General features: G+C 66.7%; 1 protein-coding gene across 1 annotated transcript; it reads right to left on the minus strand.

The window, feature by feature from the left end:
* Window positions 1-476: 476 nt before the first annotated feature.
* On the minus strand, window positions 477-17,723 carry CD81 (CD81 molecule). Its single transcript, XM_042905277.1, has 8 exons — window positions 17,588-17,723; window positions 7,093-7,207; window positions 3,659-3,756; window positions 2,972-3,046; window positions 2,523-2,627; window positions 1,988-2,089; window positions 1,148-1,234; window positions 477-1,066 (listed from the first exon to the last, which is right to left on the minus strand). Exons 1-8 carry the CDS (start codon window positions 17,651-17,653, stop codon window positions 1,004-1,006), a joined length of 711 nt encoding a protein of 236 aa, XP_042761211.1. The 5' UTR covers window positions 17,654-17,723; the 3' UTR covers window positions 477-1,003.
* Between the last annotated feature and the right edge of the window lie 155 nt (window positions 17,724-17,878).

Below are 17,878 nucleotides of genomic sequence, written 5' to 3' on the forward strand. Positions count from 1 at the left end.
ATCTTCCCCTCTAGCCCCTGCAAGATGCAGCTTAGGCCCGGAGCTGCCCTGCCTCTCCAGGGAATGCTTACGAGGGAGCAGCTAGGCAGGCCAGGAACAGACCCTTAGATGCGTGTCCTCCACAGAGCTATCTCCCAGGAGGAGGGGCAGTGTGGCAGCCCCCTACCCCAAACACATCCTATACCCCGTTATCTGGCCGCCCTGTTCAGCTGCTTGCTCTGGGTGGTGGTAAACCAGGAGTAGGTGGGGGAGGGAGGTTGGGGGGAAGCTGTTGAAGGTGGCACAGGGCCCACCAAGGGGGCACCTGCTGTGGGGAGTGCTCTCCGGGGGTCCCATCACCGCCCACCAGCAGGTTGGCAGCACACCCTGGGCCCAGCAAGGTCCGCAGAGCTGAGCCTCACGAGCGCCAGGGTCCTCGGCCCCTCCAGCCACCCCCAGCGTCTCGGATGTTGCAGGCACAAGAAGGGGCCAGTTTGTTAGCATGCCCGGTTTTTCCTTCTTTATTGAGTGACTTTCAAGATGTAATTACAGTTGAAGGTGACAAGTTAGAAAGGAGAGGTGCACTGAAGGCATAAGGCTGCTTGTAGACCCGGCTCTAGACAAGTGGCAGGAGAGGAAAGAGGGTTAAAAAAAGGCATGAGCCGTGCAGCCCACGGGGCAGGTGGGTGGGCCACGTGGCCCCCAGGAGAAGCCTGGCTGAGCGGGCAGAGCCCCTCCCTAAGCAGCTGCAGAAGCAGAGGGGCCCTTGCCTTGCAGTCCCCAAGGCCCAACTCACATGCCGTCTATAGGTGACTTCAGCCCCAAAAGGGAACGGGGAACTTCAGGACAAAAACAAAACCTCAGAAGTAAAAAGGCTAAGAAGTGTAGCAGAGTACTACTGGACAAGTTCTATACACAGGCGGTGGCGGCCCCTCCAGGGGGGCCCTCAGGGATGTCTGGTCACTCTAGGGCCACCGCAGGGTTCTCACCAGCCCCCCCCCGCAGCAGGAGCGGCTGGAGCCGCTCAGTACACGGAGCTGTTCCGGATGCCACAGCACAGCACCATGCTCAGGATCATCTCGAAGATCTGCGGGGAGAGGCGGGCGGGACAGTCAGCACCCGGAGACCCAGTGGGGACCCCGGTCAGATGCCCGGCCCGTGCGCTCACCATGATCACAGCAACCACGATGGCCGCGATGCCAATGAGATACAGCTTTCCCGAGAAGAGGTCATCGATCTTCTGGTGGCAGTCCTCCTGTGGGGTGACAGCCCGCAGCCGGTCAGGGGCGCAGGTCCTCAGGCCCCCACGGTATGGCAGCACGAGATCATTACGGAAAGAGCACGGAGCGGTTCCACCCCTCGGGAGAGGTGTGACTGGGGCCCAGTCTCTGCCAGGTTATCTCGCATCCGTTTTGTTTATTCATTTTTAAATTTTTTAATGTTTATTTTTTGAGAGACAGAGAGACACAGAGCGTGAGCAGGGGAGGGGCAGAGAGCGAGGGAGACACCGAATCCGAAGCGGGCTCCGGGCTCCGAGCTGTCGGCACAGAGCCCGACGCGGGGCTCGAACTCACAAACTGACATCATGGCCTGAGCTGAAGTCGGACGGTCGACCGACTGAGCCACCCGGGCGCCCCTACCACACCCGTTTTAAAATGGACGTGGAGACGGAACGTGCTGTGCGTGCTGTCTTCCACTCAGGTCGCTAGGCGCCACGAGGAGGGTGCTGATCTGGGAGGTCAGGGCGCCGTCCGCACCCACTCTCCGGGGGCAGAGACTCGCCTCCCCCGGGGGCTGTCAGCAAAACCTCGGCCTCAGCCCAGCCCCCCAGCAGAGCACCCCCACTGGCCACAGCACCACCCAGCTTGGCTGTCGGCCGCATCCCTGCCAGTGCCAGCGGAGCAGCCAGGCGGCCCTCCCCCCCCCCCCCCACCGCCCGAGCCCTGCCCAGGGGTGGCGGCGGCCGAGTCGGGGAGCAAGCCCGGCGGCCCGGCCCGCCAGCGCGTACCTTGAAGAAGTTGCTGATGACGGTGCTGCCTGAAGGACACAGGTTGTTCTTGAGAATGGAGGTGGTCAGCGCGGAGAGTGTGCTGGAGCCACAGCAGTTGAGCTGCAGAGAGCGAGGGCACCCGTGCTCAGCCCCGGGCCCTCGTGGAGAGAGGGTCCGCAGGGAGATGGCCCAGGCGACCCCACGGGCTGCCGAAGCCCCAGCCGCTGCCCCAGCCTGGCCCAGGGTGGGGGGCTTGGATGGTCCACTCCAGGGGGAGCACTGAGCCCAGGGGCCCCTCTCCCCTTCCCTTCCCCCTTCTCAGCTGCGCTGCTCGGAGACCCCGGCACCGCAGCCCGACTGGCTCATCTGGTTCACACTGGGGATGCACAGGTCCCGGAGAATCCCCTCCAGGGGGGCTCCCGGACCCTCCGGGGGCAGGGCTGCCAGGTCCCCCACGCCCCTCCTGTTCCTGAGGAACGTGCTGGGGCCACACCCAAGAGGCCAACGCCCCGAACCCCCAGCCTCCCTGGTCCCCCGGCGCCCCCTCCCGTACCGTCTCATGGAAGGTCTTCACCACGGCCTTGGCATTGTTGGCGTCGTCGTCTACCACGGCCTGCTGCAAAGCCTGGTCGTAGAACTGCTTCACGTCCTTGGCGATCTGGGGGAGGGGTGTGTGGGAGGGGTGAGGTCACACCCACGGCAGGGACCAACCCCCGCAGTGGTGCGGGGCGGCAAGCATTCACCTGGCTCTTCTGGGAAGATATTGCTTCCAGGACAGATCTGGATGCCTCCCCCACCCCGCCCTGGGTGCTGGGAGACAGGGGGACCTGCCTTCTACTTGGCCCCCATGCCACCTCCTCCAGAAAGCCCTCCGTGGCCTTTCATCAGGGGGCGCCCCAACGGCACCTGCCATCCGAGGTCAGGCCCATCGGGCTGAGCGGCAGGGCCCTCCTCCCTCCTGTCCAGGCTGCACGGGCCCCACCCTCCCGGCCCTAGGCTCACCTGGTCTTTGTTGACAAAACCCCAGATGCCAGCAGCTACTTCACAGGCAAAGAGGATGACGAGGCAGGTGAAGAACTGAGGACGGAGTGCAGGACCCGAGGAGGGCAGAGAAACGGGGGATTAGAGCAGGCACGGGGCAGCTTGGGGCTCACCGTCCGCAGACGACAGGCACCCAAGTGACGCACAGGTGTGCGTGGGGTGTTCGGTGGCACCCGGCCGCGTGTGCCGACCCTATCGCCATCCCCGCGGGGTGGGCTCTGCGTGGCGGGGCAGCTGGAGGGGCTGGCATAGCCGCGGGCCCCGTGTCCCCTGCGCACCCCGCTGCTCCCTCTCCCCACGGGAAGGGGGTGATGATACGGCGCCCGCTACCCGCGCCTCCCGGATTGGCTGGCCTTAGCTTCCCCACCAAGGCCGGCCGTGGGTCCGGGCCTCGCTCCCTATCGTTTCTGTGACTTTTCTTTAAAAACAAGAAAAGCAACTGTGGAACCGTGAGTTAGGGACCAGGCGGGACGGCAACCGAGCACGGAGGGGTTTCAGGACCAAGCAAGGCAACCACAGGGAGAGGTCCCCAGGCCACAGAGAGAGCCCACCTCCAAGAGGGCAAGGGGGTCCCGCCAGAGGTGAACGCGTGCTGCCTCCAGCGGAGCCGGAGCCGTGCCCCACCCCTCGCCCCGCCCGGGACCTTACCGTCCCCAGCAGGCACTGGGACTCCTGGATGGCCCCGTAGCAGCCCAGAAACCCGACGAACATCATCACGGCGCCCACGGCAATGAGGATGTAGATGCCTTCGTGGGGGAGCAACAGATGCCCTCAGTGCGCCACGTCCCGTAGGCCACCGCTTCCCGAGAGCCTGCCGCCCCGGACCTCCCCAGCCATGTGCGCACGGCCCCTGCCCAGGACTCGGGCCCCCCCGCCGGAAGACAAAGGACTCCCAGTGCCCCAGGGAGGAGCAGAGAGGGCCCTGCAGCCCGGCCAGCCACGAGGGCGCCTCTCCTGCACGGGCCTCCTCGTCCACGACCTGGGAGCAAGGCCGGTGAGGCCCAGGCCGGCACTGCCCGGCATGTGCTCGGTGCACAGAGAGCTCGGCCATCAGATCTGTACCCACGGGCCCCAGGATGGGAGGCCCTCGTACAACCTGCACCCACTCTGGCTCCTCCTAAGCTTCTGGGACTCGGGGAGGCGGGGCACAGAGCACCACCCCTCTCGGTGCACAGGGCCCTGAGGGGTCGGAAGAGGGAGGCAGCTGCAGGGGCCCTTCTGCCAGCAGCAGGGCATGCCCACCGCTCCTGGGCAGAGGTCAGATCCCGTGGCTCTGTGTGGCTCCTTGGGCTCGAGGGGTGGGCTCGGCTCAGCCTCTCAGCCTGCTGGACAAGGTGGCCTGGCGGCCGCAGTGCCCCGCCCCACTGAGGATGGCATGTGGTGGCAGGGACAGTTCTGCCCGGGGTGCCCACCGGTCTGGGCACATGCTCCTGGGGAGGCAGGAGGGGCCACCACAGAGTTGGGAATGCCTCGGGCCTGGCCATGCTGCCCTTCTTGGTGCCCGTGACCCACCCAGACAGGGCCCTGAGCCCCTCAGGGAGTGCCAGCCATAGCCGCCTCGCAAGCCTGGGCCTGTCCCCCGGCCACCAGGGCCAACACTGTGGGCAGCCCAGGCCCCGGTCCGCAGAGCCAAGACCCCCAGGGCTCCACTGTCTGGACAGCTGGGGGGGGGGGGGGGGAGAAGGAAGCTGGGGTTCAACCACTGGGCTCAGAAAAGCCAAAGCCTCTGGGCAGCACTCCGTGGACCTGGCTGAAGAGAAGCCTCCTGCTACGGCCGCCCTAGGGGGCTCCCGGCTCAAGGGGGGCAGCACCCTCAAACTGGGTCTCCCTCCCCTCAGGCCCTGATACCCCCATCCTCAAGGCCACGTAAGACCCACAAGTTCCCATTCCCGGGTCACTGTGTGAGGTTCGGCAAACGGCAGCAGGCGCCTGACCCCTGGTCCCATCCAGGCCCCACCTCCTCTGGAGCCTGTGGGCCGGGTTCTGGCAGGTGAGGTCAGGGACCCACCAGGCCCTGCGGCTCTGCCCAGGGTGCTGAGCGAACCCAGCTGACCTCCCCCTTTGCCGACATCGGACAAAGAGCCCTTGTCAGGGACACATCTGCTTCCCCGCCTCCCTGGCAGGCCCAGCCCACACCAGGGCCAGTGGGAGGCTCCAGAAGGCTGGTCCTTGATGGGCTTGATGGGCAGGGACTGGCAGCCCATGGAGTGGGGGAGGGCAGAAGGGGGGCACCGCAGGAACCCAGGTCCCTGGGCTGGAGCTACCTCCGAGGACAGGCACCCCCAGAGCCAGGAGCACCAAGCTGGAGGCCTCTCTGCAAGCCAGGGTCAGGCCCCGGGTGACAGCCCGATGTGGCGCCCCTATGAGGAGCAGGCTGGTGGGAAAACGGCCACTTGACCGTCTACGAGCTTCTCCCGTGGGACCGCTTCCCCACTGGAGCCCGGGCACAGCCCTGCAGAGCAGGAGGCCTGGAGCTACAGCAGACCCTCCCCTCCCTGCCCCCCTGCTCCCTGAACCCTCCCCTGCCCAGCCCTGGCCTGGAGTGAGGGGGAGGCTTTGGGAGAGCAGGAGTGCCCTGAGGCTTCCTTCAGGAGGGGGACCCCTTCCGGAGCCACTTGCCCACACCCACCACACCCCCAGCACCCCAGGCCACGCCCAGCTGTTGCCGGCTCAGACCTCTGGGGGAGGGGAGGGAGAGGCCCGAGAGGAGCCGCGCAGGAGAGAAAAGGCTCTCGTGGGTCTGGAGGATACTTCCTTGCCCTTGGACTCGTGGGCCAAGCCGACAGCTTTGTTTCTGAGGGCGCCTGGACCGCCTGTGGCAGACCCTGGGTCACAGTCCTCGTGAGCACCCTCGGAGCAGGTAGGCAGAGGCACCCTGTCCATCGGAGACTCAAACCTGGGAGGGGCTGCACAGCCCCGGGGGAGCCCGGGAATGTGGAGATGGAGGACCCCTCCCCCACGCCCCAGGGACTGCCAGCCCCAGGAAACCACTGCCAGAGTCACAAGCTCCCATCTCCAGGGAGCAAAAAGGGGCCACCCTATCGGTGCTCCTGGACCCGACCTCTCAACCTTGCAGCTCAGAGAGGATCCTCTTCGTGGCCCGGGGTGCCCTGGGCCATCCCTGCTTCAGCAACCAAGCATGTATCCCAAGCGCGTGGGAGGGGCCCAGACCCTTTCCAGGCGGCACCCAGGACACCAGGCCAGAGGGGTGGCCGCTGACCCCTACACGGAGCCCCAAACCCTAGGGCACACACACACTTCCTGCCCAGCTGCCAGGGCCAGGCCAGGCCGTTCCTTTAAAGGACAGAAACATCTCCACAAACACGAGGGCCAGGCCCCGCCTCCCACTGGCTGGGGACCAACCTAAGGAGTGCAACTCTGCAGGACAGGGTGGGCGGGGGCGGGGGGGCCCAATCCCTCAGGGACAGACACCCCGAAGGGGCACAGCCGGTGCCGAAGCCTAATAAGGCAGCAAGGTGTGGCTGGAGGGGGGGCGGCCTGAGTCACACTGGCCCCTGCCCCACCCCGGGGCCCCGGTCTTCCTCCCCCCGCCCCCTCCTCTGGGCTCCAGCTGCCAGTCCCGCTGCCCAGGCATCCGGCCCCACCCCTTCCCAGGGAGCCTCCCCCGAAATACCCTCCGGGAGACACAGCTCCCCGGCCCCCACCCAGCTGCCTCCTGCCCCGATGTGGTCCCCGGCGGTGATCTGGTGGGATCCCAACAACCCACCCCCCCCTTGAAGTTCCAGCTTTGTCCGGGAGCCTGGCTCCTGTCCCAAGCACCCAGGCATTGACCACCTCTGACCCCAGGCCCCGAAGGTCCCCAGGCTGAGGTGACCCCACCCACTTTCTGTCTCCAGCTCACTCTCTTGCCCAAAAAGCCCTTCCTGGCTGGCCTCCACCTGCCTAGCAGCCTAGCACAGAGCAAGCCCCACTAAGTCGGCCCAGGCCTTGCCTCCTCCTCCTCCCGGAAGCCCGTCCTGACTGTCTGTCTGCAGCAGTCCTGATCCGAGGCCTAGATGGGTCCTTCCTGGTCCCCCAGCCCGGAGCCAGCCAGGCCCCGGACCCGGACTGAGTGCACTCACCTACGTAGAAGGTGTTGGGCGCAGGCCTGTCTCCCAGCTCCAGGTAGAGAAGGTTGGTGGTCTGTGGGTCATGGCGGAGCCACAGGGCCACACCCAGGATCACGCCTCCGGCCAACTGGAGAAAGAACGGGTACAGGGTTACTCGCCCAGAGCGGCGCAGGGGTGAGTGGGAACCGCGCCACGCTGAACATCCAGGGGGCGGCAGGTGCTGGACCCCCACTGCCACCGGGTCAGCGGTCCGAGGGCTCGCGCTCCAGGTGGCGCTCACAGACACCGCCGGGGTCTGGGCAGCCTCCCGGCTCCACGCGTCTGCTTTGCTGACCTGGGATCTGAGAGGCCCCAGGGAGGCCTGGATACCGAAGACCAGGTCCCCGATATCGGATGGGGCACGCTCATGTCAAAAAAGTGTTCATTTTTTATCTGAGGCGTAAACCTAACTGGATGTCCCGTATTTTTATTTGCTAAATCTGGCCAGAGTCCACACCAGACCGCAGCACCCCAGGGACCGCTGGGCCCTCCTCCGAGGGGGTGGCTCCAACAGCCCTCGGCTCATCTGGGAACCCCACGGAGAGGACCCCAGGTGTTTGCTGCCAAGAGACATAGAGCGGTGGGTCTGATGCCACCAGGGTCCTGGCGAGACCCATGGAGGGAATGACAGAGGAGGGAGGCAGCTGAGGCTGGTGGCATCCAGGAAGCCGCAAGGCCGAGGGGCCGGGCTGTTTGTGGGAGAAATCCTTGCCGCTGCGGCCCTGGGAAGGGAAGCTACTGCAGGAAGAAGGAAGCCCGCTGTGCTCTCAGGCCAGAGGAGGGGCTGCCTGAGCAGCTGGGGCAGGACGGGGGTTCTGCTCAGAGCCTGGCATGAGGACAGGGGCTCCCGGCCCAGGGAGGCCCTCACCGGACTCACTGTCCTGCCGGCGCAGGGCCATCCGTGGAGGGTGGGGGCGGGCCCCCCGAAGAGGAGCCCGGACTGTGCCGGCCCAGCCTCCACACGAGCATCTGACCAACCCCGGGCCAGTGGCCGGGCTGCCCTCAGTGCCCCAGCCTCTTCCCCGGGCCGTCCCAGCCCTGGGTGCCCCACCAAGGTGGCACGTACTCCCAGAGCTACAAACTTCGGCTCCGGTCGGGAGGCCTGGCTATGCAGCCGCCAGCCTCCGGCTCTCCCTCTTCCCACCATCCGTGTGCTGGCAGCCGGGGTCTTCCCACAGCAGCACCAGACGCTGACCCTCACACACAGACCCAGAGCTACAGGTCCTATGGGGAAGAGAAACTGGAAAGCAGACCCCAAGGAAACCCCCTGGCCAGCCCAGCATCTGCCCCGGGGCCCTGGCCGGGGAGCAGACCCCCGAGACGGCGGAGGGTATGGCTGGGAGCCCCAGCACTGCACGGTGCCCCGTGGAAAGCCCCAGCAGCTCCCAGACCCTCCTACACTCGGCTCAGCTAACGGTAAGGCCGGTGGGACCGCTGGCACATCAGCGGTGGGCGAGGCTGCCTGGCACGTCCCTCAGAGCACCCGGTCTGCCCCCGCTAGCCTGGGTTTCGCTTTCTCAGCTCACTTCTCCCGGAGTCCCAGGTCTGGTGGGGGAGGGGCAGACAGGTCTGGTGGGGGAGAGGCACGGTAAGCCCTTCCGGAGGATGGGTAAACCACCAGGTCTGGTGGGGGAGGGGCAGACAGGTCTGGTGGGGGAGAGGCACGGTAAGCCCTTCCGGAGGATGGGTAAGCCCTTCCCATCCTCCGGCACTCGTGGGAGCGCCGAGGGCCTACAGTGCACCTGCTGGCCAAGGTCCCCTCCCGTGGCACTCCGGGCACTGCGTAGCCCTCAAAGGACAGGGCCGCGGGCTCCCAGCATCCTGTGCCTCTCTGTGGCACCTGTCGTAGCCGCGAGCGGGCCAGAGGACCCAGGGGACGGCTGAGGGGGGGTGGGCAGGGCAGGGGCCCCAGAGTCCTCGGCTTCTCCCGAGGTGGCGGCCATCTGCGGCTCCAAGGGAGGCGGTGTCGAGGCTGAGGGTTGCCGTGGCAACTCTGGCTTGAAACAGTCACTTGTTCTGTTTCGAAACTGTGGTCCAGAGCCGGCTTTGTGAGATGTTCCAGGGCAGAGGGGGAGGGGCAGGGGAAGCCCCTGTCCTGGGCCTCCCTCTGTAGTCCCTCTGTAGTCGCAGAGGCCTGGCCACAAGCTGCAGCTTGGCCTCCCTGTCCCCATCAGTGGAGGGGGGCGGGGTGTGGAGCACAGTGCCCCCCAGGGACGGAGGAGACAAGCCTGTCTCGGGGCGCATGGTCCTAACAGAAATGCTGAGCCCGCCCCCCAGACACTACAGGCGGGACCACAGGCCCACGGAAGCTGGTCCCGCCTGGTGCTGAAGTGTCCCCTCCCTGCCAGGACCCCATCACTCCAGGCCCTGCACAGACGCACCGGGCAGAGCCAGGTGAACGCAGTGGTGAGGACCATTCCCGGCTCCCAGATGACGAGGCCCAGGCAGCGGGGGGGGGGGGAGGGGGGGTAGATGCTCACCTTAGGTCACCTCATCTGTACAGGGGGAGTGGTGGGTGGCATCGGAAAGCGCCCCCGGCAGGGAAGGGAAGTCCATGTGCTGGCAGAAAAAGGCAGTCCTCCACCAGGCCCAGCACACACCCACCATGTGGCGAGACGCAGGTGTCCCCCCAGGGACGTGAACGAGAGCGCCCCCACCATGACGTGGGCCCCGCTGTTCCCAGCCCCAGACCTCTCCTTCAACTGGAGAACCGACAGTCTGAACGGAAACCAAGTGGCCCAGCCACACGGTGAAGCCACCGACAGTAGGAAGTGTGTCCCTTGCACGACAGCCCGCAGGCTCGAGGACTGTGCTGAGCGACAGAAGCCAGACCAAGTGGAGAGCAGCTTCTAACTAAAGTATAAGCCATGCAAATCACGTGCAGCGACAGAAAACAGGCCCCTGGCCGCCCCGGGATGGGGGAGGGGCCCCGAGGCTGGGGCTGGTGACCACGTCCCTTATCTCCACGCGGTGACAAGCCCCCAGGGGTCCACCTGGGTCAGCACTGAGCAAGCAAGGTGTGCGCTTCCCCCACGTGCCGGGTGCTCCACGTCCGACACAGCTGTGCTCAACCCCCAGCTGCCCCGTCAACCCTGACCACGAACTTCTAAGCAAGGTCTTTGGGGGTGAATGTTTCTTCCGGGTCCCACCGGGCCTCAAGGTGAGGAGGCCGACACTCTGGGCTCGCCAGGGTGCCCGTGGCCCGTGGCAAGCGCCTGGAGAGGTTGTGCTGAAGTCCTGCCACAGAACCAAGGTCTTAGGGCCAAAGAAGGGACCGCAGAACTGTGGGGCCCGGACGTCCAGCATTAAGGGACCGCAGGAGTGACGGCAGTGGGTGGGGCCCAGAGCGGGCAGCCAGGGGTGCCCTGCGCTCACCTCAGGCTCACCTCCGTGACTCTGCTCCTCCACACCCTCCCTCGTAAGACAAGGATATAAAGGTACGTAAGCTCATGTCACAGAGCGCTTCCCACGCCGCCCCTGGAAAACACTGGCTCACGACACGCGCCGGCGGCCATCGTCATCGCGGCAGGTGTATCAGCGGTAGGGCCGGACACACTTCATCATCCCCACCCAACAGGACCCCCTCACCTGCCGGAAGCACCGCTGGCCCCAGTCCGTGCCCCCCGACAGCCTCCTGCCCCCCCGACAGGGCTTCTGCCCCGATAGCCTCCTGCCTCCCCCAGCAGACTCCTGCCCCTACCCCCCCCCCGCAGGCTCCTGCCCCCTACCCCTGTCCCCCGACAGCCTCCTACCCCCCAAGAGGCTCCTGCCCCCTACCCGTGCCCCCCGACAGCTTCCTGCCCCCCAACAGCCTCCTGCACCCCACCCCGGCCCCCCAACAGGCTTCTGCCCCCCAAAGGCTCCCACAGGGCGGGCCAGGGCACAGCACTCAGGAAGGAGACTGCCAGTTTGGTCACAGGGGCGGGTCCCACAGTGGAGACAGCACGGCCACTTTAGGACCCTATGAAAGGTTCTGTTTCTGTTTCTTTCTCCTTCCCTTCTGAGAATTAATAAATATCAGCCTCAGCTGAAACAGGAGGGGACAGCCAAGTGTGCTGGGATCCTGCCCAGCCTGCCGGCCGTTTCCAAGAAGCGGCTAAAAGGGAGCAAGAGGGAGCGGGTGCTGCCCGGACAGGCCTGGGGCAGCCGCACCCCGGGCCCGCAGCTGAGCGGTCACCCCCGTCCCACCCACGCGCTCCACGGGCAACAAGGACAACTGGTGCGTCACTGACACCCTCCAGGCGGTGCTGGTCTTGCCCGGGGCCTGGGTGTCAGGGGCGGGGGGGGGGGCAGGTCCACCGAGAGGGAGGGTGCCGGGCTCCGCGCCAGCTGTGCTCCCCGACCCGCCGCCTCCAGGGGACATGCTCGCGGGAAAAGGCATGGGGAAGCACCCACTCGGCTTGGCGGCTGGCGGGGAGCTGGAGACCCCCCAGGAGGGAAGCACAGGCCAGAAACGCCGTCAGGGCCACCAGGTTAAGTCGGAGGAAATGCTGCGCAGCAAAGATGCTTCGGGGGCATCTGGTGGCTCAGTCGGCTGGGCATCTGCCTCCTGATTTCAGCTCAGGTCATGATCTCTAGGTGCATAAGATCACGCCCCGCATGGGGCTCTGTGCTGAATGTGGAGCCTGCTTGAGATTTTCTCTCTCCCTTTCCCCCTGTCCCTCCCCCGCCCTCAAAATAAACGAACAGACTTAAAAAAAAAAAAAAAAAAAAAAAAGACACTTTTAGGATGGGCTCCACAGGGTGAGTAGGGAAGGGGGAAGTCCTGTTGCCATCTTACAGGCTGGGTGCAGGTCCTGGGTTCCTGCAGGCTGGCCCTCACTGTCCACCCACCATGAGGGGACAGGCCCAGACTCTTCCCTAGACCCACCTCAGGCCTTCCTGGGGGGGGGGGGGGGGGGGGGGGGGGCCCACCCCGGCCTCTGAGAGCAGCTCAAGGCAGGAAGGAAGTGGAACCAAGAGCAGAGACCCTCACCTTGGCCAGGAGGCAGAAGTGTCTCTCGAGGCCCCTGAACCTCAGGAAGCCGCCTGGCCCGGCGCCTAAAAGCAGGTGAGAAGGGGGTCATGACACAGGCCCTCAAGGGCCCGTTCAGCTGGGACTTCCCAGCCCACCCTACCACCTCTAGGGCCACACTGGAGAGCCACTGCAGGGCCAGACCCCGACCCCACCACCCAATCCCCGCGTAGTGAAACCAGGAAGTGGGCTGCTCCCCTGCCCCAAACCCGCCCGCTGCAGGGAGGGCATGTGGGCACAGACGTCCCGGTGACCCACCAGAGAAGACGGGCTGCAGAGGCGGGCTGGCCTTCCTCCCGGGGAGGGAGATGGGCAGTGGGCGGGCTTGGGCAGGGGACCAGAGAGTAGGTCAGGATGTCCTTGTCCCCGCCCCAGGGGAGCCCCAGCCCTGGAGCCACGCCAGGCTGTGAGGCACAGCGGGGCAAGGGCCTCCTCGGTGGGCCTGACAACAGCTGGGCCCCGGCTGCAGGCAAAGGAGACGTCCGGCCCTGTGCCCAGCTGGCCCAGGGGAGGGCCACCTCACATGGGCCGGAGCTCTTATCATCTCGGGGACACAGTGAAAGACTGCCCGTCCGGAGGGAGCAGTGTGGGCCTTCGGCCAAGCAGAGCCACAGCCATGGGAGAGGGTGAGCTCCCCCCGTGAGCTCTGGGTGGGACCACACTCGGTGACTACCAAACCCACTGCCTCTCGGAGGCCCCCACCCAAGACCAAGGGCCCTGAGCTCCGGGGGCCAGGCCTCCCGGCCCCCAGGACTGGAGACCCAGGGAGGCAGGTAGTCCCCACTCCTGCTCCCCCAGCCGCAACAGGGCGCCTCTCGGCCCTGGGTCTCAGCCTGAGTGTCCACGTCCTCGGTCAGGAGTTGGCTGTCAGCGGCAGTGCAAAACCAGCCTCGACATACACCTGTGATGGCACAGGTAAGACAGGTGACAGGGAGCTGCTAGACACCTCCCGAGGGCGTCTATGCCCCAGGCCAAGCTGGGTGTGGGACAGCTGGGACAGACGATTCCTGGTCACGGACGCCAGGGTGGGTCACCCACTCACCAACTCCGCAGGGCAGACGGCCCTGGCTTCCTGTCTTTTACCTTCTTGACAATGACCGTGTTACCCACTCATGGGAGGCAGGTGAGGGAGATTAACCCTCCAAAGTCAGAAGAAGGGGACAAAGAGGCATGAACCCCCAGGCCCTGGCTGAGCTGCTGGCCTCTGGTCTCCTGCCCAGAGCACCCTTGCCACTGACTGGAGGAACTTACAGGCCCAACCTGACCCCCAGCCCAACCTGCCTCCCAAGCCCCTCACTCCGGCCAGGCCTCATGCCTGGGGGGGGGGGGGGTGCAGGGAGGGGGGGTGGCGGCTACCCCGTCCCTGGCAGCTAGCTCAGGAAGGGAAATGGCTCGGCTGGCCCATGGGGACTCCCCTAGCATCTGGGGGTCCACCTGGAAAGCCCCCAAATGGTCTTGTGTGAATTAGCACCTGCTTTGCCACCAGGACGGGCTTAGGCCAGGCCCCAAAGTACAAATGATGTGTACTTTGGGGGCAGGGGGGCACTGAGAAGTCTAGGGCTTTCTGGAAGCACGCTGGGTCAAACCACATTCTGCCAGACAGGTGGAAAACAGCCAGGAAAAGGGTCCTGAGGGCCAGCTCCGGGTGAGCCGGGTTCTCGGTCAAGGATGAGACATGCTGGCCACAGGGCAGACCCAGGGCTGACAACCACCCGGCCCTTGCCGTGTGCCCTGGCCTGGGTCCTGGGGTGCCAGGGCCAGAGGGAGAGCCCCTGTGCTTCTCCATCCCCAACCCAAAACGCTGGGCCGGTGCAAAGGTGGCCATCTGCCCCTCCCACGGGTGCCTGGACTCTGCCTTATTGATTTTCTGCCCCAGGTTCTTCCCCTCACGGGGTTTCAGGCACTGATATGAAGGCATGGGGTAGATTCTTTGGGAGAGGGGGCTTTTGGGGCCCGTCTCCCTGTCCGGACTTTGAAGCAGAGTGAGCTAGGGATTGGGGGTGAATTCAACTCCTGGGGACAGACCTGAGCTGCGGGTGGGGTGGGAACCCTACAGGAAGGGCACCGCACCAGCCCCAGAGCAGAACCAGCCAGGGCCCCAGGCCTCTCGCCGCCTAGACATCCTTGGGAGGCGGGGGGCAGTTCGTTCCAAGGACAGACCACAGACTTCCTTTTCTTGTCTCAGCCCAACGGCTGTTTCCCCCAAAGCTGTGCCACTCACTCCGTCCACTGGCCCACCCCCCGAAACGGGGCACAGGAAATCCCCACCCCCACCCGGAGCCCGCCAGGGTCCCATCCCCTCTCCCGGAAGGAAGGCGACAGAACCGCTAAGTGACAGACAGTCATGTGCTGTCTGGAAGCGAGAATGAAATGCCAGTTAGCGAGGCTTCTAATCAGCCCCGTTCCCAGCCGGGCCTGGCTGCCCTGCCTCTGGAAGGCGGCCACGGAAGGCATTAGGTCAGAAGAGCAGCCAGGCCCGGGCGGGGCACGCGGCACTCTCCCCGGCCAGCCTCTAAGGAGAGGGCTGCGATCGTACCCACTTCACAGACGAGGAAGGCGAGCGGCCTTACACGTGCCGGTCACCTGCCCCGGGTCCCGGGGAGGGGAGCCTCTGCCCTTCCTGAAATGCCCCAGCGGCAGGACTCCCAAGGACCTGCCGCCTCTGCCGGGAAGCTCTGGGTCCCGCCCCACCGGGAGGATCTCCACGCTGCCAGGCAGGGTGTCTGCACCACCGGCACCGTCTCGAAGGCTCGGCCCCAGCCCGGCCCCCACCCCGTCCCTGCCTCACCGCCCGATGCCCGCCCGGCCAGGGAGCCCCCAGCGGGCGGTGGGCAGGCCTACGGAGTGCACGCTGCCTGGGGCCCCGAAGTCTGACACAAGGAGGAGACGTGCCTGTGTGAGTGTGCAGGGTGACGGCGCCCCCTCCCAGAGGAGCCAGCCCCCCCCCCCCGCCCCCCGTCGTGGGAGCCTCCTCACTCTCTGAAATGGAACTTTTAAAAGCACCTGGTCCGACACCCACTGTCAAAGCTTCCTCCCAGCTCCCCGTCTGCACCCGCTCCTGTACCGTGGCCAGGCTGCCCAGTGAGTGAGAGTCAGGCTGGGCTCACCCGACGTCCTCTGGGATCCCCCAAGCCCCTTCCCCAAGGCACTGCCCACATGGGCCAGGAGAGCAGTCTTCCTGCCGGCCATCCACGCTCTACAACCATTTCCTGAGTTCCGAACACTGGAGTGTCAGTAATCCGCCAGCCCCGGGAGATAGGATGTGGACCTCCACCTTAGAGGGCAGGAAGCCAAGGCCCAGGCCCGGAACAGTGGGGAGGGGCTCCAGCATCCAGACCCACCCCCACGGCCCCGGCTCTCAGCCAGGAGAGGCAGGACGCCCGCGCTGAGAGGGGCTCTGCCAGAGCCGTGCCCCCCAGCCCCGCCTTGCTCAGCTCTGCATGCCCCCACCGCAGGGGTGGGTGGGGCCACGGTGACCGTGGACCGTGGAACATAGTTCTCAGTGCTCAGCGGGGTGGCTGCTGAGGGGAGAGGCCTCAAACATCTCTTCAAGCCTCAATACAGAGCAGCCCCTGGGGACGTGTGAGGCCTCCACCCCAGCTGCCTGGGGAAATCCCAGGCTCACCCAAGTAGAGCTGGGGGGTGAGTGGGGGCTGCCCTGGAGACCTGCCAGGCTGGGCGGCGGGGAGGGACTCACCCAGCAAAGACACTCAGCCTGAGGACAAGACTCTACTCCAAGCCACATTGTCTACGTCCGCCTACCCTCCACCTCCTGGTCACGGCCCTGACCCCGCACCCAGGCTCTGCTCGCAGGGGATGGGCCTAAGGGCCAGCAGAGGGGCATCTGGATGTGCCCCTGGCCCCCGACATGCCCAGGCCACAGCAGGCAAACGCTAACGTGACGCTGACAACGCCCCTTGAGTGAAGGCCCCAGTGGCTGCTCAGGCCACGCCTGGCCCATCCTGACAGCCCCACTGCCCCCCACTCCCCGGGCAGAGGCCGATGGCCACAGCGGCACCCCCCCACCTGTGCCTCCCCAGCCAGGTGGGCTGTGACACCCCCACTCCACCCCCAGCCAGAGCTCACTCCAGTCTCTGTCCTCGCCACCCCAAATACCTCATTGCCCCGAGATTCACTCTGGGCTCCTCGGCTGTCCAGATGCAAAACGGATGTCCCCAGTCCCACACACTTGCTCAGGGGGCCACTTTAAAAGTTCACCCCCCAGTGTCTACTGGAGAAACACACTGTCCACCAGATGTTGTCAGGGTCCCTCCTGAGAAAGGGTGAGTGGCCTGTGGTGGCGCAGCAGGATGGAGGGGCCCGGGAGGGCACCCGATCACTGCCCAGGGAGGCAGAGCAGGGCCTGAGAGGGGTTCCTGCACCTATTCGGGCCCCTCCCCAACCCCGACACAGACAGGAAGCAAAGACGTGCCAAAGCACCACCGGTTACACACCAGCGGTTAACCCAGGCCAGGAAAACACAACTGGCAGGTCAGCAGCCTGGAGCCCCCAAGACCCTCCTGCACCCAGAGATGACCATCCTGGGAGCACCTCTTTCCAAAGGGGGATGTCCAAACCCAGACCTCAGCCCAGACCTGGGCATCCACCCAGACCCAGGCCGCGTGCCGAGAGGCTCGGGTCCTCGGGGCCGCCTGTCCTGTGCCAACTCCGAACGGCCGCCGCAGCCCCACTCCCGTCCGAGCTTCCACAGCCTCCCGGGCGAGGCCGGGCTGCAGTCTCGGTCTGGGTGAGGGGTGCAGGGGCGTCAGCCCCACAAAGCGTGGCCACCGCGGTGCGGGCGCCCAGCACGCGGGCCACACGGTACTGAGGCGCTTCCTGTGTGAGCTCCGCCGCGGCCCGGACCCCTCACGGCGGTCCCCGGGGCGGCGGCAGCTGACCGGGGTGGGAGCCGGCCTGGGCCAGGAGCGGAGTGGAGTGGACGGTTCCCGACACTCGGACCGAGTGCGCACCCGCCCCCCCCACTCCCACCCCCCCCACCCCCGGCCGCCCATTCAGGGGCGGTGGCCCCGATGAGCTCATGGGGGCGGGGCGCCCGGAACCCCGCCCCCGAGCCCCCTCGGTCCCCGCGAAGCCGGGTGGTCCCTGACTCCGCGGCCGGCGGCTCGGAGCCCGCACCCACCGCACCGACCGCCATCACCCAGCGGGCACAGACCCGAAGCCCCCGAACGCCCCGGCCCGACCGCGGGGGCCCTGGGCCCGGCCGCGCAGAAGCCCCGAGACCCGGCTCGCAGCCCCCAGCGTCGCCATCGCCAGGACGACCCTCACCTCCTCGCGTGCCCGCCCAGGACCCCCACCCGCGGACTGCGCCCACAGGTGGCCCCGCAACTTGGCGTCCTGGCTGCGCCCCCTGTGCGGGGCCTAGCGCGGCGCGCGGCCTGCCGGGGCTCGGGGGGCCCCCGTCGCCCTCCCGCCCCACCCCCGGTCGGGGCTTACCCAGAAGACGAAATTGAAGACGAAGAGCAGGTACTTGATGCACTTGGTGCAGCCCTCCACCCCCATGGCGGCGCGGGCGGCGGGCGGCCTACGGGCCGGTCCGGGGCGCGGGGCGCGGGGCCTAGCGGGCGGCGGGGCCGGGGCGCGGGCCCGGGGCCGGGGCGCGGAACGCGGCGAGGCGGGGGGGGGGTGGGGCGCGGAGACGCGGGGCGCGGGGAGCGGGAGGCCGGGCCGGGGCAACTGGGGTGACTGTCGCCGCTGCGCGCTCCTTCTCTGGCCGGGCGCGCGCCC

This window comes from Panthera leo, chromosome D1, assembly GCF_018350215.1.
Source record: "Panthera leo isolate Ple1 chromosome D1, P.leo_Ple1_pat1.1, whole genome shotgun sequence".
NCBI classification, from domain to species: domain Eukaryota; kingdom Metazoa; phylum Chordata; class Mammalia; order Carnivora; family Felidae; genus Panthera; species Panthera leo.

Bases quoted from the DNA above. Each gene is read 5' to 3' on its own strand.
- CD81 (XM_042905277.1), bottom strand. From the start codon at position 17,653: ATGGGGGTGGAGGGCTGCACCAAGTGCATCAAGTACCTGCTCTTCGTC. The intron at 3,047-3,658 runs GTAAGGTCCCGG...CTCCGTCCTCAG, and splicing joins CCCAGTGCCTGCTGGGGACG to TTCTTCACCTGCCTCGTCAT. The intron at 2,628-2,971 runs GTGAGCCTAGGG...CCCCTCCCCCAG, and splicing joins GTTTTGTCAACAAAGACCAG to ATCGCCAAGGACGTGAAGCA.